The sequence below is a fragment of the Nicotiana attenuata genome, unplaced genomic scaffold (assembly GCF_001879085.1).
Source record: "Nicotiana attenuata strain UT unplaced genomic scaffold, NIATTr2, whole genome shotgun sequence".
Classification (NCBI taxonomy): Eukaryota; Viridiplantae; Streptophyta; class Magnoliopsida; order Solanales; family Solanaceae; genus Nicotiana; species Nicotiana attenuata.
Window position 1 is genome coordinate 481,006 of NW_017670490.1, and position 17,118 is coordinate 498,123.

General features: G+C 37.2%; 1 protein-coding gene across 1 annotated transcript; it reads right to left on the reverse strand.

The window, feature by feature from the left end:
• Nucleotides 1-488: 488 nt before the first annotated feature.
• Nucleotides 489-16,918, reverse strand: LOC109240162 (expansin-A7-like). The gene is made up of 4 exons (XM_019406798.1): nt 16,856-16,918; nt 1,803-1,954; nt 1,364-1,673; nt 489-1,115 (listed from the first exon to the last, which is right to left on the reverse strand). The coding sequence occupies exons 1-4, from the start codon at nt 16,873-16,875 to the stop codon at nt 803-805; spliced, it is 795 nt and encodes a 264-aa protein (XP_019262343.1). The 5' UTR covers nt 16,876-16,918; the 3' UTR covers nt 489-802.
• Between the last annotated feature and the right edge of the window lie 200 nt (nt 16,919-17,118).

Consider the following 17,118-nt stretch of genomic DNA (forward strand, 5'->3'; position numbering starts at 1 on the left):
CATTTTGACAGCTCTAATGTTTATTTCTCGACTACTAGTTCAAGCTTAAGGTATAATAAATCGAGTTACGAGACAGTGATTTTGTATGTAAATTCTTATGTACTACAAATACATGATTAGATCCTCAAGTATTTTAAATGATATTTGACTTTTATTATTGATACATTTAATGTATAAGAAGATAATCTTTCTGAGCGCGGGGGGAATTAGATAATTAAGCTTGATTTTGTTTCTCAATTCTCATGCATCTCAATCTAAAGTATTTAATAATTTTCCTTGATAAGTTCCTAGTGACTTCTTGAGAAGATAGAACCCCATGGTTATGATTAGAGGAGATAAAAAGATAGAATATTCGTCCATATTATAGCTATAATTTGCTTTCGTTAGCTATGAGATAAATGAATGTCTTTATTTTTCACTAATTGGACTGCTACGTACGGCATCTAAGCATACGAAAAAGTTAGCCATGCAAAACTCGAAAAAAAAAGTATAGGAACAATGATCATATTATTGTTCTATTTCAGCATTACAAGAAATGTACATTCCTTTCAGCAGTGAAAGACTATGTACAAGATAGCAAAAATAAAACTTAAAAGACTGCATTAAAATATATCTACAGCAAGACTTTTGTAGGAAGAAGACCGTAGCACCACTCCTTTAAGGGCGCCTAGATAGTAAAAGGGGAAGAAAAGGGATAGCGAAGACGGGCAGAAGGCTTGGAAGGAAATTTTTTAGCCATTCTGTATCCAAAATTTACTAGCCCGACTAATTCGCATTAGCCAATAGTTAACTCATTGCATGATTAATGAAAGTTGACTTTGGCTTGGTAAGTCATACCTACATGCCAATTAGAAGGTGCAACATTAGAAGCTATAATAGTTTCATGATTTGTGTAGGAAGTGAGCTTGAAAGAAAGAGATTGTCCTGCAAGTGTTGCAAATGCTTGGTATGATGCTCCCCAATTATGGCTCATGCTTATCCACCCTGTTTTGCTTCCCTTCACCCATATGCTTGCCACGTCACCCCCTCCAGCGACGTTCATCACATAAACCAATAACCAGTAACCGTTTCCTTGGAATGCGAATCGAATCCCGCCTTTCTTAATGCAAGGTACCCTACAAAAAGTAACACCATATTAGAGATGCAAGAAATGATACAAGATTAGCTTTAGAGGGACAAAAGTTCAAATATTTAAGAATTTCTTAAAATCACGTGACTCGAACTTTCAACTTTTCATGATGGAGGTGCTCTATTACTAGAGCAACTTACTCGTCCTTAAATTGATTCTTATATCTTTGATTTAGAAAAAGAATAAATAATTTTTATACTATCCCTGTAATTTTACGCATTGTATCAGACATACCTGCGGTACGTAACCGGGACAATGCCAGCTTTCCATTGAGCAATTTTCATGAAAGCAGGTTTAGCCATGTCAAAGTGCTGGCGTGGAGGGTTGCACCAGCCACCATGGTTGGAGTCTTGGGCCCAATTGGGTGGGCAGAGATTTGTGGCTGTAATGGTGGTAAATCCTTTGTAGCAAAATTTAGACTTCACACACTGTATTTGGAAGCATTGCCCACATGAATATCCATTGCTAAATAACACTGTGCTCAATGCTGCAGTTGCTGTTCCATAACCAGAATTGAACAAATTCCCATATCCACAAGCTCCACCTGCAATAACGAGTCGAATTAGTTACTTGAAAAATAAGGTAGGTTACCTGCTACAATAAGTTAAAATTCAATAACTGTCTAAATTAGTTTGGAATCGAGGGATAATTGATTGACTATAGTGTAACACACCCATTGTCTCAGAAGCAGTCTCGTCTCCGTAGAACGTGGCATAAGCAAGCTTCCAAGGCATGGCTTTAAACTTAGGGGTGGTATAGTAACCAGCGGCTATTGCTTGGTGAAAAAGTGCCATTGTCGCAATGAGGAAGAAACTCAATCTCCATCTGCAGTTGAAATATGCCATTGTTGCTTGTTTCTTTTTAGCTCTTTCCTAAGGAATAGAATGTTACACTTCATACAATTTTGTTATGTCTTAATTGACTTGTAATTTAGACCTTCTATATATAGTTTGTGTCTAAGGGCTAATTAGAAATAGAGCCTTCGTGCCCCCACGAACATGTTAGGCTCTTAATTAAGTCAACTGTTTTGTTATTGAATTTATTTGTCTTTATGGCACGTAACCAAACTACAAGGTCTGTTACATTTGCTTTTTAGCAACGTGCGGGCAGGTTTTGTGGTATTTGTACTTGGCCCTTCGTACTGTTTTCTAGGTTCCTTTTTTCTTAATATAGAAATGGTCTAAAATTGTAGGCTGACATTGAACTTAAATTTGATTCTAAATCCTCTGAATTTTGATATGATTAGTTGCATTGGCCATCCGACAAACAACTTCAAGAAATCTTGAAGTGTAGAGGGAATAATTAATTAAATAAAGAATAATAAGAGGAGAAAGTTTGGTATGCATGGATACGTGGCAAGTAGAAGATATATCAACATGTATTAAAAAATATATTAAAAACACATAACAAAGTAAAATCAGAAATATAGAAGAAGCAGAGCCCATTGAATTCACAATGTTTCCTTAAGGAACTTATAAAACGGCCATTTACACAAACTACCAAATTCAAATTCTAACAAGAAAATAAAAAATGGAGTTACAGAAATAGCTGATTTGTATTACGCTAATCTTAATAGTAACAAATAAATTTAGTCCAAAAAATCAATCAATCAGTTAGATAATTTATCCGAAGTCGAGCGACGACGACGATACGAAGTTTGCCTTCTTCTCAACTCTTTAAGAGCTAGATGAAGTGCAATTGTACATATACTCATCAAAACTCTTTTCCTCCTCTAATATGGGACAATGTCCCTTTATCTAAGAGGGAAATTCAAAATTTTCATCCCCTGTATGGGCTAAAAGTTATCTTAGTTTAATTTTAGACCATATCAGCACCAATAGATCGAGCCTTCAAGGACTGCCACGTATGACATAACGACTTCGACAAAAGGCATGTTCAAGGTCGAAGTGATCTCATAAGAGATGAAGGACGGGGTCGAGGAGTCAACATAGATCAAGGTCGAGGACGAGCCCTGGTCTTAAATAGAGTAATAACTGCTCGTTTTTTGACAAGACTTTGAAGAGAATATTCCAGTGGATATTCTCTGTATCTATATTATTAGAGTTTTTTGGCACATGTTCCCTTATAAATAGAAAGAGACATAGTGATAGGGGGACATTGAACACTCACTTGTAAGAGAAACATATTGACATTCACTGAGATTCTTGCTTTATATATTCATACAAAATATACCTTTTCTTTAGATTCTTATTTAACTTTTCTCCCACGATCCAAGGAGAATCAGAATATTCAAAGGCTCATCAATCGTTCATCATTGTTAGAAAGAATACTAAGGAAGCTCACCCTTTTCAAGTGACTCACATGCCTTTATTTACTTAAATGTCATTCTTTGCGATTTATTACTATTACATGCTACCTCCTTCATTTTTGGATCATTGAATACTACAGTGTTATCATCATTTATTGCTTCTTATATCACACCCATATTATCTTGCCATACAAAATCGGTTGATGCATCTTTTGGATATTAATATTGGCTAAGATTAACCCAATCTTACTAGAAAATATAGTTGTTTAACTCTAGATCTAAATTTTGGGTCAAACAGTTTGGCGCCGTATGTGGAGATATTCTTAGCTAATCTTTTAGTTTCCATTAGATCTACAACCCACGTGATTTACTAACCTAACGAGCCACAAAGCTTTTCTCCTTTTTGCTCGTATAGAAATTTTCATGGTAGGTAATCAAGAAAACGGAACAAGGGCGACAGATGACGTCCCCAGTAACCTCATGAACACTATCAACGAGAGCTACGAAACACTGGGCGACGATGTGACACCAACTGCAACCTCCAGGCGCAAGAAGTCGCCTCCCCCTCATTGTAGCACAACGAAACCAAAAGGAAAATGGGCTTCCACATTCACACAGGAAAAGGGATGCCACGTGCCATGAAGTGGCTCCTCGAAGCATGGTTGACCGATGCCTTAGTAAGCGTGCTTAACAAACAAGCTCCATGCACGACTATCGAAACCACGAGAGCCCAACAGTATAGTAAGAAGATGAATAACGCAATCAACCAGACCCTCTAACGCCAGGTATAACTCACACTGTTACTAACAGTGCAAGTGATGGCGCCCTCGCTGCGGTTTTGAGAAGAATGGAAGAAATGGAGAATGAGAACAAAACGCTCAGATACCAGATGAAAGAACACTAAGAACGAGTCGAAAAGATACCAGGCGCCCGTATCTTATCATCATTTATTGTTACTTAGATCACATCCATTCTATCCTGCCATACAAAATCAGTTAGACGCATCTTTTGGATATTAATATTGGCAAAGATTAACCCTATCTTACTAATTTTCACTTTGTTGATTACATGATTAAGCTTAATTTTGGTTGTCATCAATTGTCATACATCTCAAGTATTTAGTAGGAGGTTTGCCTAGAAGCAACCACCCTCGAAAGATTGTGTAATAGCTCACTGATCGAGCGCTCTTGTGCGGAAGATGAATGGGGCTAAGCGATCCTACCAAAGCTGTGAGATGTCAAAATACATCAGTTGGATTGTTTTACCACTCTTTCCAGTATTTTTCGAAAATACATCAATTAGGAATAGAGAATATATATCAAAGAAAAGTCTAACTGTTGAAATTAATTTTCCATTGCTATTTGATACATTTCGAATATTCACATTAGTGAATTAGGTAAAAGTGCGAAAAGAGAGGGATTCGAACCTTTGGTAAACAGTAAAAAGGGCTGCCTAGTGCACAAAGCATTACGCGTTCACGCAGGATCCGGGAAGGGCCACACCCCAGGAGGGTGTAATGTAGGCAGTCTATCCCGATGCAAATATCAACAGCTGTTTGGCTGTTGCTCCAAGACTTCCCTTCTCGGTAAACAATAATTTTCTCTTGATATTGACTTCTTGAGTGGACAGAACCCCACTCTTAGGATTAGGGGAAAGACAAAAAAAATAGTATTTTGTGTTCCATCATCCGTGGGTACTACATATTCCTTTCTGTCTACTTATCTTCAATGGACAAAAAGAGTATAGACTATAGTATTCATCTATTATTGCAATAGTTAGCCTTCATGCTATTCTCCATCGTGCTAGAGTCAGTGTTCGGCCATAAAATCAGTATTCTCCATCGTGTGTTTTACGACTTGTTCAGTATTTATATGTTATGGTGTGCTTCATTGTAATATGTAATAAAATTACTTTATATGATTAATGACATCTTTTTTTTTTTGTATATTTATATTGTTATATTTATTATGTATTCTTTATGTTTAAATTTGTTATGTTAAATTTTTTTACATGTAAATATTTTATATTCATTACACAAATGGATTCTCATGGTAAAGAAATACAAAAATCTAAGAAGTAAACACACACTTTACCCAGATCAAGTCAGCTTCATCCACCTACACCAAATATGAGCCCTCCTCCTATGCCTCCTCGTCCTTCCATGCCAGCTTCACAATCATCTGACTTTTTCAAAGTCCCTCCCCCATCTAGCTGGCTTCAGTATTACCTTATGCCTTCTCATGGTGGCTCAACTTCGAACACCACTAATTTTATACCCACGCCTTATTTCCCAGCTTCTTCCACCCGTGATCCGGCTAGTCAGTTTGGTGGCTCACCACCGATTGCATCCCCGAGCCATCATAGTAGCCAGCATGGTGGTTCATCTTTTGTGCCTCATACATCGCCCACTCAATTATCATCTCCATCAGCATCCACTCCAAGCATGCCGAACTTGGATATTGGAGGCTCTCACGCAGCTGCTTCCCATCTACCAGTACTTCTACAGTTACTAGTAGCGTGAGACAGTGTACTAGAGGGATTCTACAGTACGATCATCTTCATCGGCTGATTGTTATTTCCCATGGCGACGGGTGAGTTTTCCTTCAATTCCCTTTTAAAATCTTTCAATAAAATTTTACATATAATGAATTTAATGACAATTTATATGTTAAATTAAATACAGGTTTTTGCCATCCTTTCAGGCCACGCATATGGTGATGCAGTGGCGGATCCAGGATTTTAAATTTATGGGTGCTCGCTGATAAAGACTCCAAAAGAAGAGGAAAAATGAATTTATTTATGGGTGCTCACTCAATATTTATCTAAATATTTGTACAATAGCCAATGTAAATTACTAAATATGGTCAAAGTTAATGGGTGCTTAAGCACCCACAAGTGGCTATGTGCATCCGCCACTGTGGTGATGAAATCTATGAAGCCATTTTTTCATAAGACATGAAATTCCTGGAGACACATATCGTACGAGATCAGAATGAATATGTGGCAAAATTTTAAGGTAAGAATAAATTAATTTTTATTAATACTTATCCTCATTCGTCTAATATTATTTATTTAATTTTGCAGGTTAGGAGCGTATCGCAACCTACACATGAAAATCTGGTAAATGAGAACTTCGAGAAGAGAGGACAAAAACAGATAACAGATTCACATCATGGTGCTAGGAGATGTGGCACCAGGCCTGATTGGATACGTAAAGATATCTGGAGTCAGCTCTTGGCGAAGTGGAATACCCTTGAGTGGAAGAAGAAGAGTGAACATGCAAAATTAAACAGAGCTTCTACTAAGGGTGGAGTGTTGCATATTGGAGGTTCTATTAGTTTTGCAGCCCATCGTTTGAGAATAGTAATTTTATTATAAAATATTTTTAGTATTACAAGTATGCAAATTGATATATATATATATATATATATATATACACACACACGCATATATATATCTCTAATTACTTCATAATTTTCAGGAAAAGGAACGTGGGGGAAATGTGACTTATGTTGAGGTCTTTGAGGAGGCCCACAAGAAGAAGAAGAAGAAGAAGAAGAAGAAGAAGAAGGACGACACAAGAGAAGGATGGGTCGAATCGCATGCATCAGAGACATTTGTATGATCACAACACCAACACTATAATATTTTTCCCTCTTGGTTTATTTTATTTATATAACGTGTATTATTTTTATTTCAGGACAAGTATCATATTGATCTTGATGCATGGCGACAAACTCAGCCGGCCCCCGGAGGATATATCTGCAATTTGGACACAGGCGGCTGGTGGCGTGAATAAAGGTATAAATATTATGTAATTATCTATTTTGGTATTTGTTTGAAAGTTGCGTGTTTGTTTTCCCACTTCTTTTACTTTTTTTTCTTTATTTCTCGTGAAAATAATAAATCGAGTCTACAAGATTGGAGTACAGTCATCCTCCAGTCTTCCACCAGCAACATTATTCACCGGGGCATCAGTTTCCCAAAAAGACATGGAAGATATGCGTCAAAAAGTGGATCCAATGTCGCAAGAATTTCAAGAAACTCGGGCTTTGATCCAAAAATTATTTAAAAAAAACAAAGAAAGGACCTGCAATGGAGTCTGAGTCTGAGTCTGAGGAAGAGACTGAGGGTGTGTTTCGTATAACGGAGAATCTTGGAAAACAAGTAGTAATTTTGCTCATTTTTCGGTGTTTGGTACGCAAATTAAGGAAATAACTTTTGAAGAGTATTCATAAATAATTTAGATACAATAAACATGAAGCCATAAACTTTCGAACCAACAAACTTTCGAACCCACAAATTTCATAAACTACTTAACCGCTAAACTTTCGAACCCGTAAAATCTATAATTTCTAAACCCGCAAACTTCCAAACAGATAAATCTCCGAACTCATAACTTTGGAACTCGTAAAATTTCGAACCTGTAAACTGAAAAATAAAAAAGTCAGAACTGAAAATATATAAAAAATTACTTTTTGCCCAGCGCACAGGGAGGGGGGAGAGATGGGTGGTGCAGAAAAACGAAAAAACAGAAAACAGAATGTCAAAAATACAAAAAAAAAAAAGTAATTTTGTTTTGCAGGGGGAGGGGGTGGTGCTGAAAAACGAAAATTCAGAATTGTGGCCAAAATTTAAGGTGACAATAAATTAATTTTTATTAATACTTATCCTCGTCTAATATTATTTATTCAATTTTGCAGGTTAGGAGCGTATGGCAGCCTACACATGAAAATATGATAAATTAGAACTTCGAGAAGAGAGCACAGAAGCAGATAACAGATTCACATCATGTTGCTAGGAGAGGTGGCACCAGGCTTGATTGGTTACGTAAAGATATCTAGAGTCAGCTCTTGGCGAAGTGGAACACCTCTGAGTGGAAGAAGAAGAGTGAACATGCAAAGTTAAACAGAGCTTCTACTAAGGGTGGAATGTTGCATAAGGAGGTTCTATTAGTTTTGTAGCTCATCGTTTGAGAATGATAATTTTATTATAAAATATTCTTAGTTTTACAAGTATGCAAATTGAACATATATATATATATAATTACTTTTTAATTTTTAGGAAATGACTTATGCTGAGGTCTTTACGGAGGCCCACAAGAAGAAGAAGAAGAAGAAGAAGGACGACACAAGAGAAGGATGGGTCGTGGAGGGTCCGTTGTAAAATATGGGATCTGGGCGTATTCCAGGAATCAAATTCCGAGGTCCTTAGCCCGAGAAATAAATTTTTGATAAAAATTGTTAAACTGAAATTATAATGGTTTTGAGAAATTGATTAATAGTTGATCTCGTTGGTATCGGGTCCGTACTTTGGTTCCGGAGCCCGGTACAGGTTCGTTGTGATATTTAAGTCATGTATGTGAAATTTGGTGAAAAACGAAGTTTATTTGACGTGATTCGGACTCTTGGTTGAGAAAATAGAGTTTTGAAACTTTCTTGAAAATTTCATGCAATTTGGTGCTACTTTGTAGTTCTAGGTGTTATTTTGGCGATTTGATCGCGCGAGCAAGTTTATATGATGTTTTAAGACTTGTGCATGATTGGTTTGGAGTCCCGAGAGCTTGGGTGAGTTTCGGATAGGCTATGGAGTGACTTAGAACTTAGAGAATATTGCTGGTGTGCTTCAGCTATTTGCAGGCCCCTGATCTCGCAATTGCGAGATCAGGCATCGCAATTGTGAGCCCTGCAGGGTCTGCATTTGCGAGCCATTCATCACAATTGCGTAGGGAGACTGGGAGGGGTATGATCGCAAATGTGATCTTGTACTCGCATTTGCGAAGGCAGAAGGACTGTGAAGGGCTTGGCATTTGCGATGGCTCCTTCGCGTTTGCGAGCTTCGCATTTGCGAAGCTCAGGTCGCAAACGAGATCTGCAGCTGATAACTTCGGACTTGGACGGGATTTTTCATTCATTCTCCCATTTTTCAAAACCTAAACTTCAAGAGGCGATTTTTCAAGGGCTAGTTCTTCCCCAAATCACAGGTAAATGATTCTTAACTCATTTCTTTCAATCTTTTGCATCTTTTTATAAGATTTCATCATAGAATTAGGGTTTTTCATGGTGGAATTGGGTGTTTTGGGTAGAACTTAGGAATTTCAAGATTTGGGGATTTAGACCTCAAATTGAGGTCGGATTCCAAAGCCAATTGTATATCTGGGCTCGGGGGTGAATGGATAATCGGGTTTTGGTCCGAATTTCGGGTTTTGACCAAGCAGGCCCGGGAGCGATTTTTGACCTTTTGGGGAAAATGTTGGGAAACTTACAATTATACATTGGAATCAATTTCTTTAGCGATAATTGATGTTATTAAGTTAATTATGACTAGATACGAGTGGTTGGAGGTGGAATCTAGAGGAAAAGCGATATTTGAGCTTTGAATTGGTCGTTGGATTGAGGTAAGTGTTTGGTCTAACTTTGACTCGAGGGATTAGGGATCCCCGACTTAATTGCTATGTGAAATTCCATGTGTGTGGCGTATAGGTATGGTGACGATTACCTATGTGCCGCCAAATTATGTGTTTAGCCTGTTCCCTTCCCCGTTCCTAATATATTATTTTCCTGTCTTAACTGCTACATGCTTATTGATGCTTCCATGTCTAATTGTTTCTTGATAGATATTGTTTTCTTTATTGAAGGTATTAATTGTTCCGTAGTTTCATTGTATTACATTATTGGTTAAGTTGGTTTATTGGTGTTTCATGATACATGTTGGCTGGTTTCTGTGTGTTGTAATAATCGATGAAATTTCATAATTGTATAGATTTTCGTTTGGTTTGGTTTGAGGCATAAATATTGTGGAAGGTTTGAGCTAAACTGCGAAATACTTGCTCTTATGTGTGGTTGGTACTGATATGGTGGGATCGGGTTGCACGCCACAACAGGAGGAATAATGGTGAAATGTGATTATCTGGTGGGATCGGGTTGTGCGCCGCAACAAGGAGTAATAAGGGTGGGCAGGTGGGATCGGGTTGCACGCTGCAACAGGAGGAATAAGGGTGATATATTGAGGAGTAATAAGGGTGGACTGGTGGGATCGGGTTGCACGCCACAACAAGGAGTAATAAGGGTGAATGTTCATATTGTTATTGATTATATGGAGGGATCGGGATGCGCACCGCATCATTTTGCTGTTTATGTATTCATCTTCTGCTGTGATTTATTCTTGTGGTATTGAAACTCTCTTAAGGATTAGTTATAGCTGAGTATTGGCAGGATAATTAGGTTCCGTATTTATTTACTGCAAGTTACTGTTCCTTTTCGTTCCGCACTTCCTTGTTGCTTTATTATAAACTGTATGTAGGTTATATTATAAACACCCCGCCGTAGCCTCGTCACTACCTCGTCGAGGTTACGCTCGACACTTACTAGTACATGGGGTCGGTTGTACTAATACTGCACTCTGCACTTTCTGTGCAGATTTTGGAGTTGGTTGTGGCTGATCGAGAGGTCGGTTGCAAGCATTCACCTAGGACCTAAGGTAGTCCTGCAGGCGGCCGCAGGCCCTAGCGTCCCCTCCTATGTTCTACATTTCTGTTTTATTTTCTTTCGAGATAGATGTACATTTCTTTCAGACCATTACTTGTAGATATTTATAGAATGTTCGCGGGTTGTGACACCAGTTTCTGGGTGGTAACAATTTTCGGTAATTGTTAATAGTATATGGATAACTAGTAAATTATGTGCTTCCACAATTATTTCCGTTTGATTTAACTTTGTTAGTTTTTAATTATAAGATGTAAAGAAAAAAGGTAAATAGAACTCTAACGTTGACTTGCCTAGCGAGTGTGATTTTAGGCGTCATCACGGTCCCAACGGTGGAAAATTCGGGTCGTGACAATTTTCAGAAAAAGGAACGTGGGGGAAATGTGACTTATGCTGAGGTCTTTGCGGAGGCCCACAAGAAGAAGAAGAAGGACGACACAAGAGAAGGATGGGTCGAATCGCGTGCATCAGAGACATTTGTATGATCCCAACACCAACACTATATTATTTTTCCCTCTTGGTTTATTTTATTTATATAACGTGTATTATTTTTATTTCAGGACAAGTATCATATTGATCTTGATGCATGGCGACAAACTCAGCCTGAAGGAACTCAGCCGGCCTAGGAGGATATGACTGCAATTGGGACACAGGCGGCTGGTGGCGTGAATAAATGTATAAATATTATGTAATTATCTGTTTTGGTATTAGTTTGAAAGTTGTGTGTTTGTTTTCCTACTTCTTTTACTTTTTTTATTTCTCGTGAAAATAATAAAAAAAGGTTGAGTCTACGGGATTGGAGTACAGCCATCCTCTAGTCTTCCACCAGCAGCATTATTCATTGGGGCATCAGTTTCCAAAAAAGACGTGGAAGCTATGCGTCAAAAAGTGGATCCAATGTCGCAAGATTTTCAAGCAACTCGGGCTTTGATCCAAAATTGTTATAAAAAAAAGCAAGAAAGGACCTGCAAATGGAGTCTGAGTCTGAGTCTTAAGTGTGAGTTTCGAATAACTGAAAATGTTTCCCAATATTTTCTTGGAAAACAAGTAGTAATTTTACTCATTTTTCGGTGCTTGGTACGCAAATTAAGAAAAATAACTTCTGAAGAGTATTCATAAATAATTTATATACAATAAACATGAAGCCATAAACTTTCGAACCAACAAACTTTCGAACCCACAAATTTCATAAACTTCTTAACCGCTAAACTTTCGACCCAGTAAACTCTATAATTTCTAAACCTACAAACTTCCAAACACATAAACTTCCGAACTCATAACTTGGGAACTCGTAAAATTTCGAACCTGTAAACTGGAAAATAAAAAAAACCAGAACTGAAAATATAAAAAAATTTACTTTTTACCCCGTGCGCGTCAAGTAGTGTTCGATCGATTACGTATTAATCAATATTCGATTGATTGGTCTGAGGTTATCGGCAAAAAAGATTTGTCTAAGCCACTTCGTTTTTTTTGTCCAAGTCACTTCTTTTTTTGTCCAAGTTGCTTTTCTTTTTGTCCAACTCACTTTCATTTTTCTGTGTGAGTTTCAGAAATATCCCCATTCATAGGACCGAGATCTACATCTATGAATTGAATGGTCCGAATGATCAACTCTGCAATCAGTTGTTAGAATCAATAGATCTTCAAATTGTTCATTTGAAAAAATTGAAATCCTTCTTATTGGACGATCATGATACTTCCCAAAAATTGAATTCTTGATCAATGGAGGAACAATATCACCATTTTTGTAGGGGAGGGGGGGGAGGTGAGTGGTGCAGAAAAACGAAAAAAGAGAATACAGAAAGTCGAAAATACAAACAAAAAAAGTAATTTTGTTTTGCAGGGGGAAGGGGTGGTGCTGAAAAACGAACATTCAGAATTGTGGCAAAAATTTAAGGTAAGAATAAATTAATTTTTATTAATACTTATCCTCATTGGTCTAATATTATTTATTCAATTTTGCAGGTAAGGAGCGTATGGCAGCCTACACATGAAAATCTGGTAAATAAGAACTTCGAGAAGAGAGCACAGAAGCAAATAACAAATTCACGTCATGTTGCTAGGAGAGGTGGCACCAGGCCTGATTGGATATGTAAAGATATATGGAGTCAGCTTTTGGCGAAGTGGAACACCCCTGAATGGAAGAAGAAGAGTGAACAAGCAAAGTTAAACAAAACTTCTACAAAGGGTGAAGTGTTGCATACTGGAGGTTCTATTAATTTTGTAGCCCATCGTTTGGGAATGGTAATTTTATTATAAAATGTTTTTAGTTTTACAAGTATGCAAATTGAACATATATATATATATATATATATATCTAATTACTTCTTAATTTTCAGGAAAAGGAACGTGGTGGAAATGTGACTTTTGCTAAGGTCTTTGCAGAGGCCCACAAGAAGAAGAAGAAGAAGAAGAAGGAGGACGACACAAGAGAAGGATGGGTTGAATCGCGCGCATTAGAGACATTTGTATGATCCCAACACCAACACTATATTATTTTGTCTCTTGGTTTATTTTGTTTATATAACGTGTATTATATCATATTGATCTAGATGCATGGCGACAAACTCAGGCTGAAGGAACTCAGCCGACCCTGGAGGATATGACTGCAATTTGGACACAAGCGGCTGGTAGCATGAATAAAGGTATAAATATTATGTAATTATCTATTTTGGTATTAGTTTGAATGTTGCGTGTTTGTTTTCCTACTTCTTTTACTTTCTTTTCTTTATTTCACGTGAAAATAATAAATAAAAGTTGAGTCTACGGGATTAGAGTACAGCCATCCTCCAGTCTTCCACCAGCAGCATTATTCATTGGGGCATCAGTTTCCCAAAAAACAATGGACGCTATGCGTCAAAAATTGGATCCAATGTCGCAAGAATTTCAAGCAACTCGGGCTTTGATCCAAAAATTGTTAAAAAAAGCAAGAAAGGATATGCAATGGAGTCTGAGTCTGAGGAGAAGACTATGGGTGTGTTTGGTATAACGAAAAATATTTTCCGTATTTTCTTGGAAAACAAGTAGTAAGTTTACTTATTTTTCGGTGTTTGGTACGCAAATTAAGGAAAATAACTTCTGAAGAGTATTTATAAATAATTTAGATACAATAAACATGAAGCCATTAACTTTCGAACCAACAAACTTCCGAACCCACAAATTTCATAAACTTCTAACAGCTAAACTTTCGAACCCCTAAACTCTATAATTTCTAAACCCGCAAACTTCCAAACACATAAACTCCGAACTCATAACTTTGGAAGTCGTAAAAGTTCGAACCTGTAAACTGATAAATAAAAGAACCAGAACTGAAAATATAAAAAAAATTATTTTTGCCCCGCGCGGGGGGGGGGGGGGGGGTTGGAAGGAAGTTAGGTGGTGCAGAAAACGAAAATACAGAAAATAGAAAATCAAAAATACAAAAAAAAAGTAATTTTTTATTTGCACGGGGGAGAGGGGGTGGTGCAGAAAAACAAAAATTCAAAAAACAAAAAAATTGAAAATACAAAAAAAGTTAAAAAAAAAATTCACGGGGGGGAGGGGGTTTTGACGGGGTTGGGGTGGGTGGGTGACTTAAAAAACGAAAACAATAGAAAATTGAAGTTGGAGGGTAGGTGGAGTTTTTGGAAAATATTTTCCTAAATTTTTCTAGGGAAATCATTTCCCTCCAATTTCAAAAAAATGTAATATCTAAAAAAATATTTTTCAAACTATTTTGTGCAACAAAACAGTTAAAAATGAGAAAATATTTTCCGTCATACCAAACACACCCTGATTCTGAGTAGGCTATTCGAATGCTTTAGAGTTGAAGTTAGAGACATATTTAATTTATGTTGTTTGATACCTGGTTGAATTGTTATAAATATTATTGTTCGTTTTGTAGTAAATATTGGATTTGGATTGTTATATTAGGTTTTTTGTTGGTTGTAGGTGTTTGGTTGGTTGTTTTATTTGGCAGGTGGCATAACTAAAAATACAGTAGAAGTCTGCTAAAAAATGCCCAGATTTGCGACTGAATCAGTCGTAAAATTCACCAGAAATTACCCAGATTTGCGACTGATGCAGTCGCAAATTGAGAATTTCTAACAAAATTTATTTAAGATTTGCGACTAAATAAGTCGCTAATGGAGAATTTCTCAAATTTTTAATTAATTAATACTCAATATTTACAACTGTTTCAGTCGGAATAATTCATTAAAATTTAGTTTTATTTTTTAATTTTACGACGAAATCAATCGAAACTTTTAATTTGTGTTTATTTTTAATTTGGTCAGCGACCGATTCGGTCGCAAATGGCTTAAATTCAAATGTCCCCTATTTTTCAGTTTGCGACTGAAAGCGTCGCAAATTTTCGACTGATTCTGTCGCAAATATATTGCGACCACGTGTTTTTCAACTGACACTTTTCAGTCGAAAATCCGTCGGAAAAACACCGACCGATTTCCGACTGATTTGACGGTCGCAAATTTGCTTTTTTTTTTAGTAGTGAATGCACAAACTCGAAAGAGAAATTATAGTAACAATAAATGATCATATTATTATTCTATTTCATCATTGCAAGAATTGTACAATCCTTCGATCATGCGTGAAAGACTAGGTACAAAATCTTAAAATAAAACTAAAAGTCTGCGGTAAAAACTATAGCAAGACTTTTGTAGGAAGAAAACCATAGCACCACTCCCTCGGGGGCGCCTTGATAGTGAAAAGCCAAGAAATGCGGCCTTTGGTTGAGGCTCAGGATTACTAGAGGGCTTAGAGGAAATTATTTAGAACTCATTGGCCCGACTAATCTGCATTAGCCAATATCTAACTCATTACATGACTAATGGAAGTTGACTTTGGCTTGGTAAGTCATGCCTACATGCCAATTAGAAGGTGCAACATTAGAAGCTATAATAGTTTCATGATTTGTGTAGGAAGTGAGCTTGAAAGAAAGAGATTGTCCTGCAAGTGTTGCAAATGCTTGGTATGATGCTCCCCAATTATGGCTCATGCTTATCCACCCTGTTTTGCTTCCCTTCACCCATATGCTTGCCACGTCACCCCCTCCAGCGACGTTCATCACGTAAACCAATAACCAGTAACCGTTTCCTTGGAATGCGAACCGAATCCCGCCTTTCTTAATGCAAGGTACCCTACAAAAAGTAACACCATATTAGAGATGCAAGAAATGATACAAGATTAGCTTTAGAGGGAAAAAAGTTCAAATATTTAAGAATTTCTTAAAATCACGTGACTCGAACTTTCAATTTTTCATGATGGAGGTGCTCTATTACTAGAGCAACTTACTCGTCCTTAAATTGATTCTTAAATCTTTGATTTAGAAAAAGAATAAATAATTTTTATACTATCCCTGTAATTTTACGCATTGTATCAGACATACCTGCGGTACGTAACCGGGACAATGCCAGCTTTCCATTGAGCAATTTTCATGAAAGCAGGTTTAGCCATGTCAAAGTGCTGGCGTGGAGGGTTGCACCAGCCACCATGGTTGGAGTCTTGGGCCCAATTGGGTGGGCAGAGATTTGTGGCTGTAATGGTGGTAAATCCTTTGTAGCAAAATTTAGACTTCACACACTGTATTTGGAAGCATTGCCCACATGAATATCCATTGCTAAATAACACTGTGCTCAATGCTGCAGTTGCTGTTCCATAACCAGAATTGAACAAATTCCCATATCCACAAGCTCCACCTGCAATAACGAGTCGAATTAGTTACTTGAAAAATAAGGTAGTTACCTGCTACAATAAGTTAAAATTCAATAACTGTCTAAATTAGTTTGGAATCGAGGGATAATTGATTGACTATAGTGTAACACACCCATTGTCTCAGAAGCAGTCTCGTCTCCATAGAACGTGGCATAAGCAAGCTTCCAAGGCATGGCTTTAAACTTAGGGGTGGTATAGTAACCAGCGGCTATTGCTTGGTGAAAAAGTGCCATTGTCGCAATGAGGAAGAAACTCAATCTCCATCTGCAGTTGAAAGATGCCATTGTTGCTTGTTTCCAAATATTTCACTCCAGAAAATTTTGTTATGGCTTAATTGACTTGTAATTTAGGCCTTTTATAGTTTGTCTAAGGGACAAGAAAATGTAGCCTCCGTGCCCCCACGAACATGTTAGGCTATTAAGTCAACTGTTCTATTGTAGAATTTTTATACCACGTAACAAACTACAAGGTCTGTTACATTTGTTTTTGGCAACGTGCGGGCAGGTTTTATGGTATTTGTACTTGGC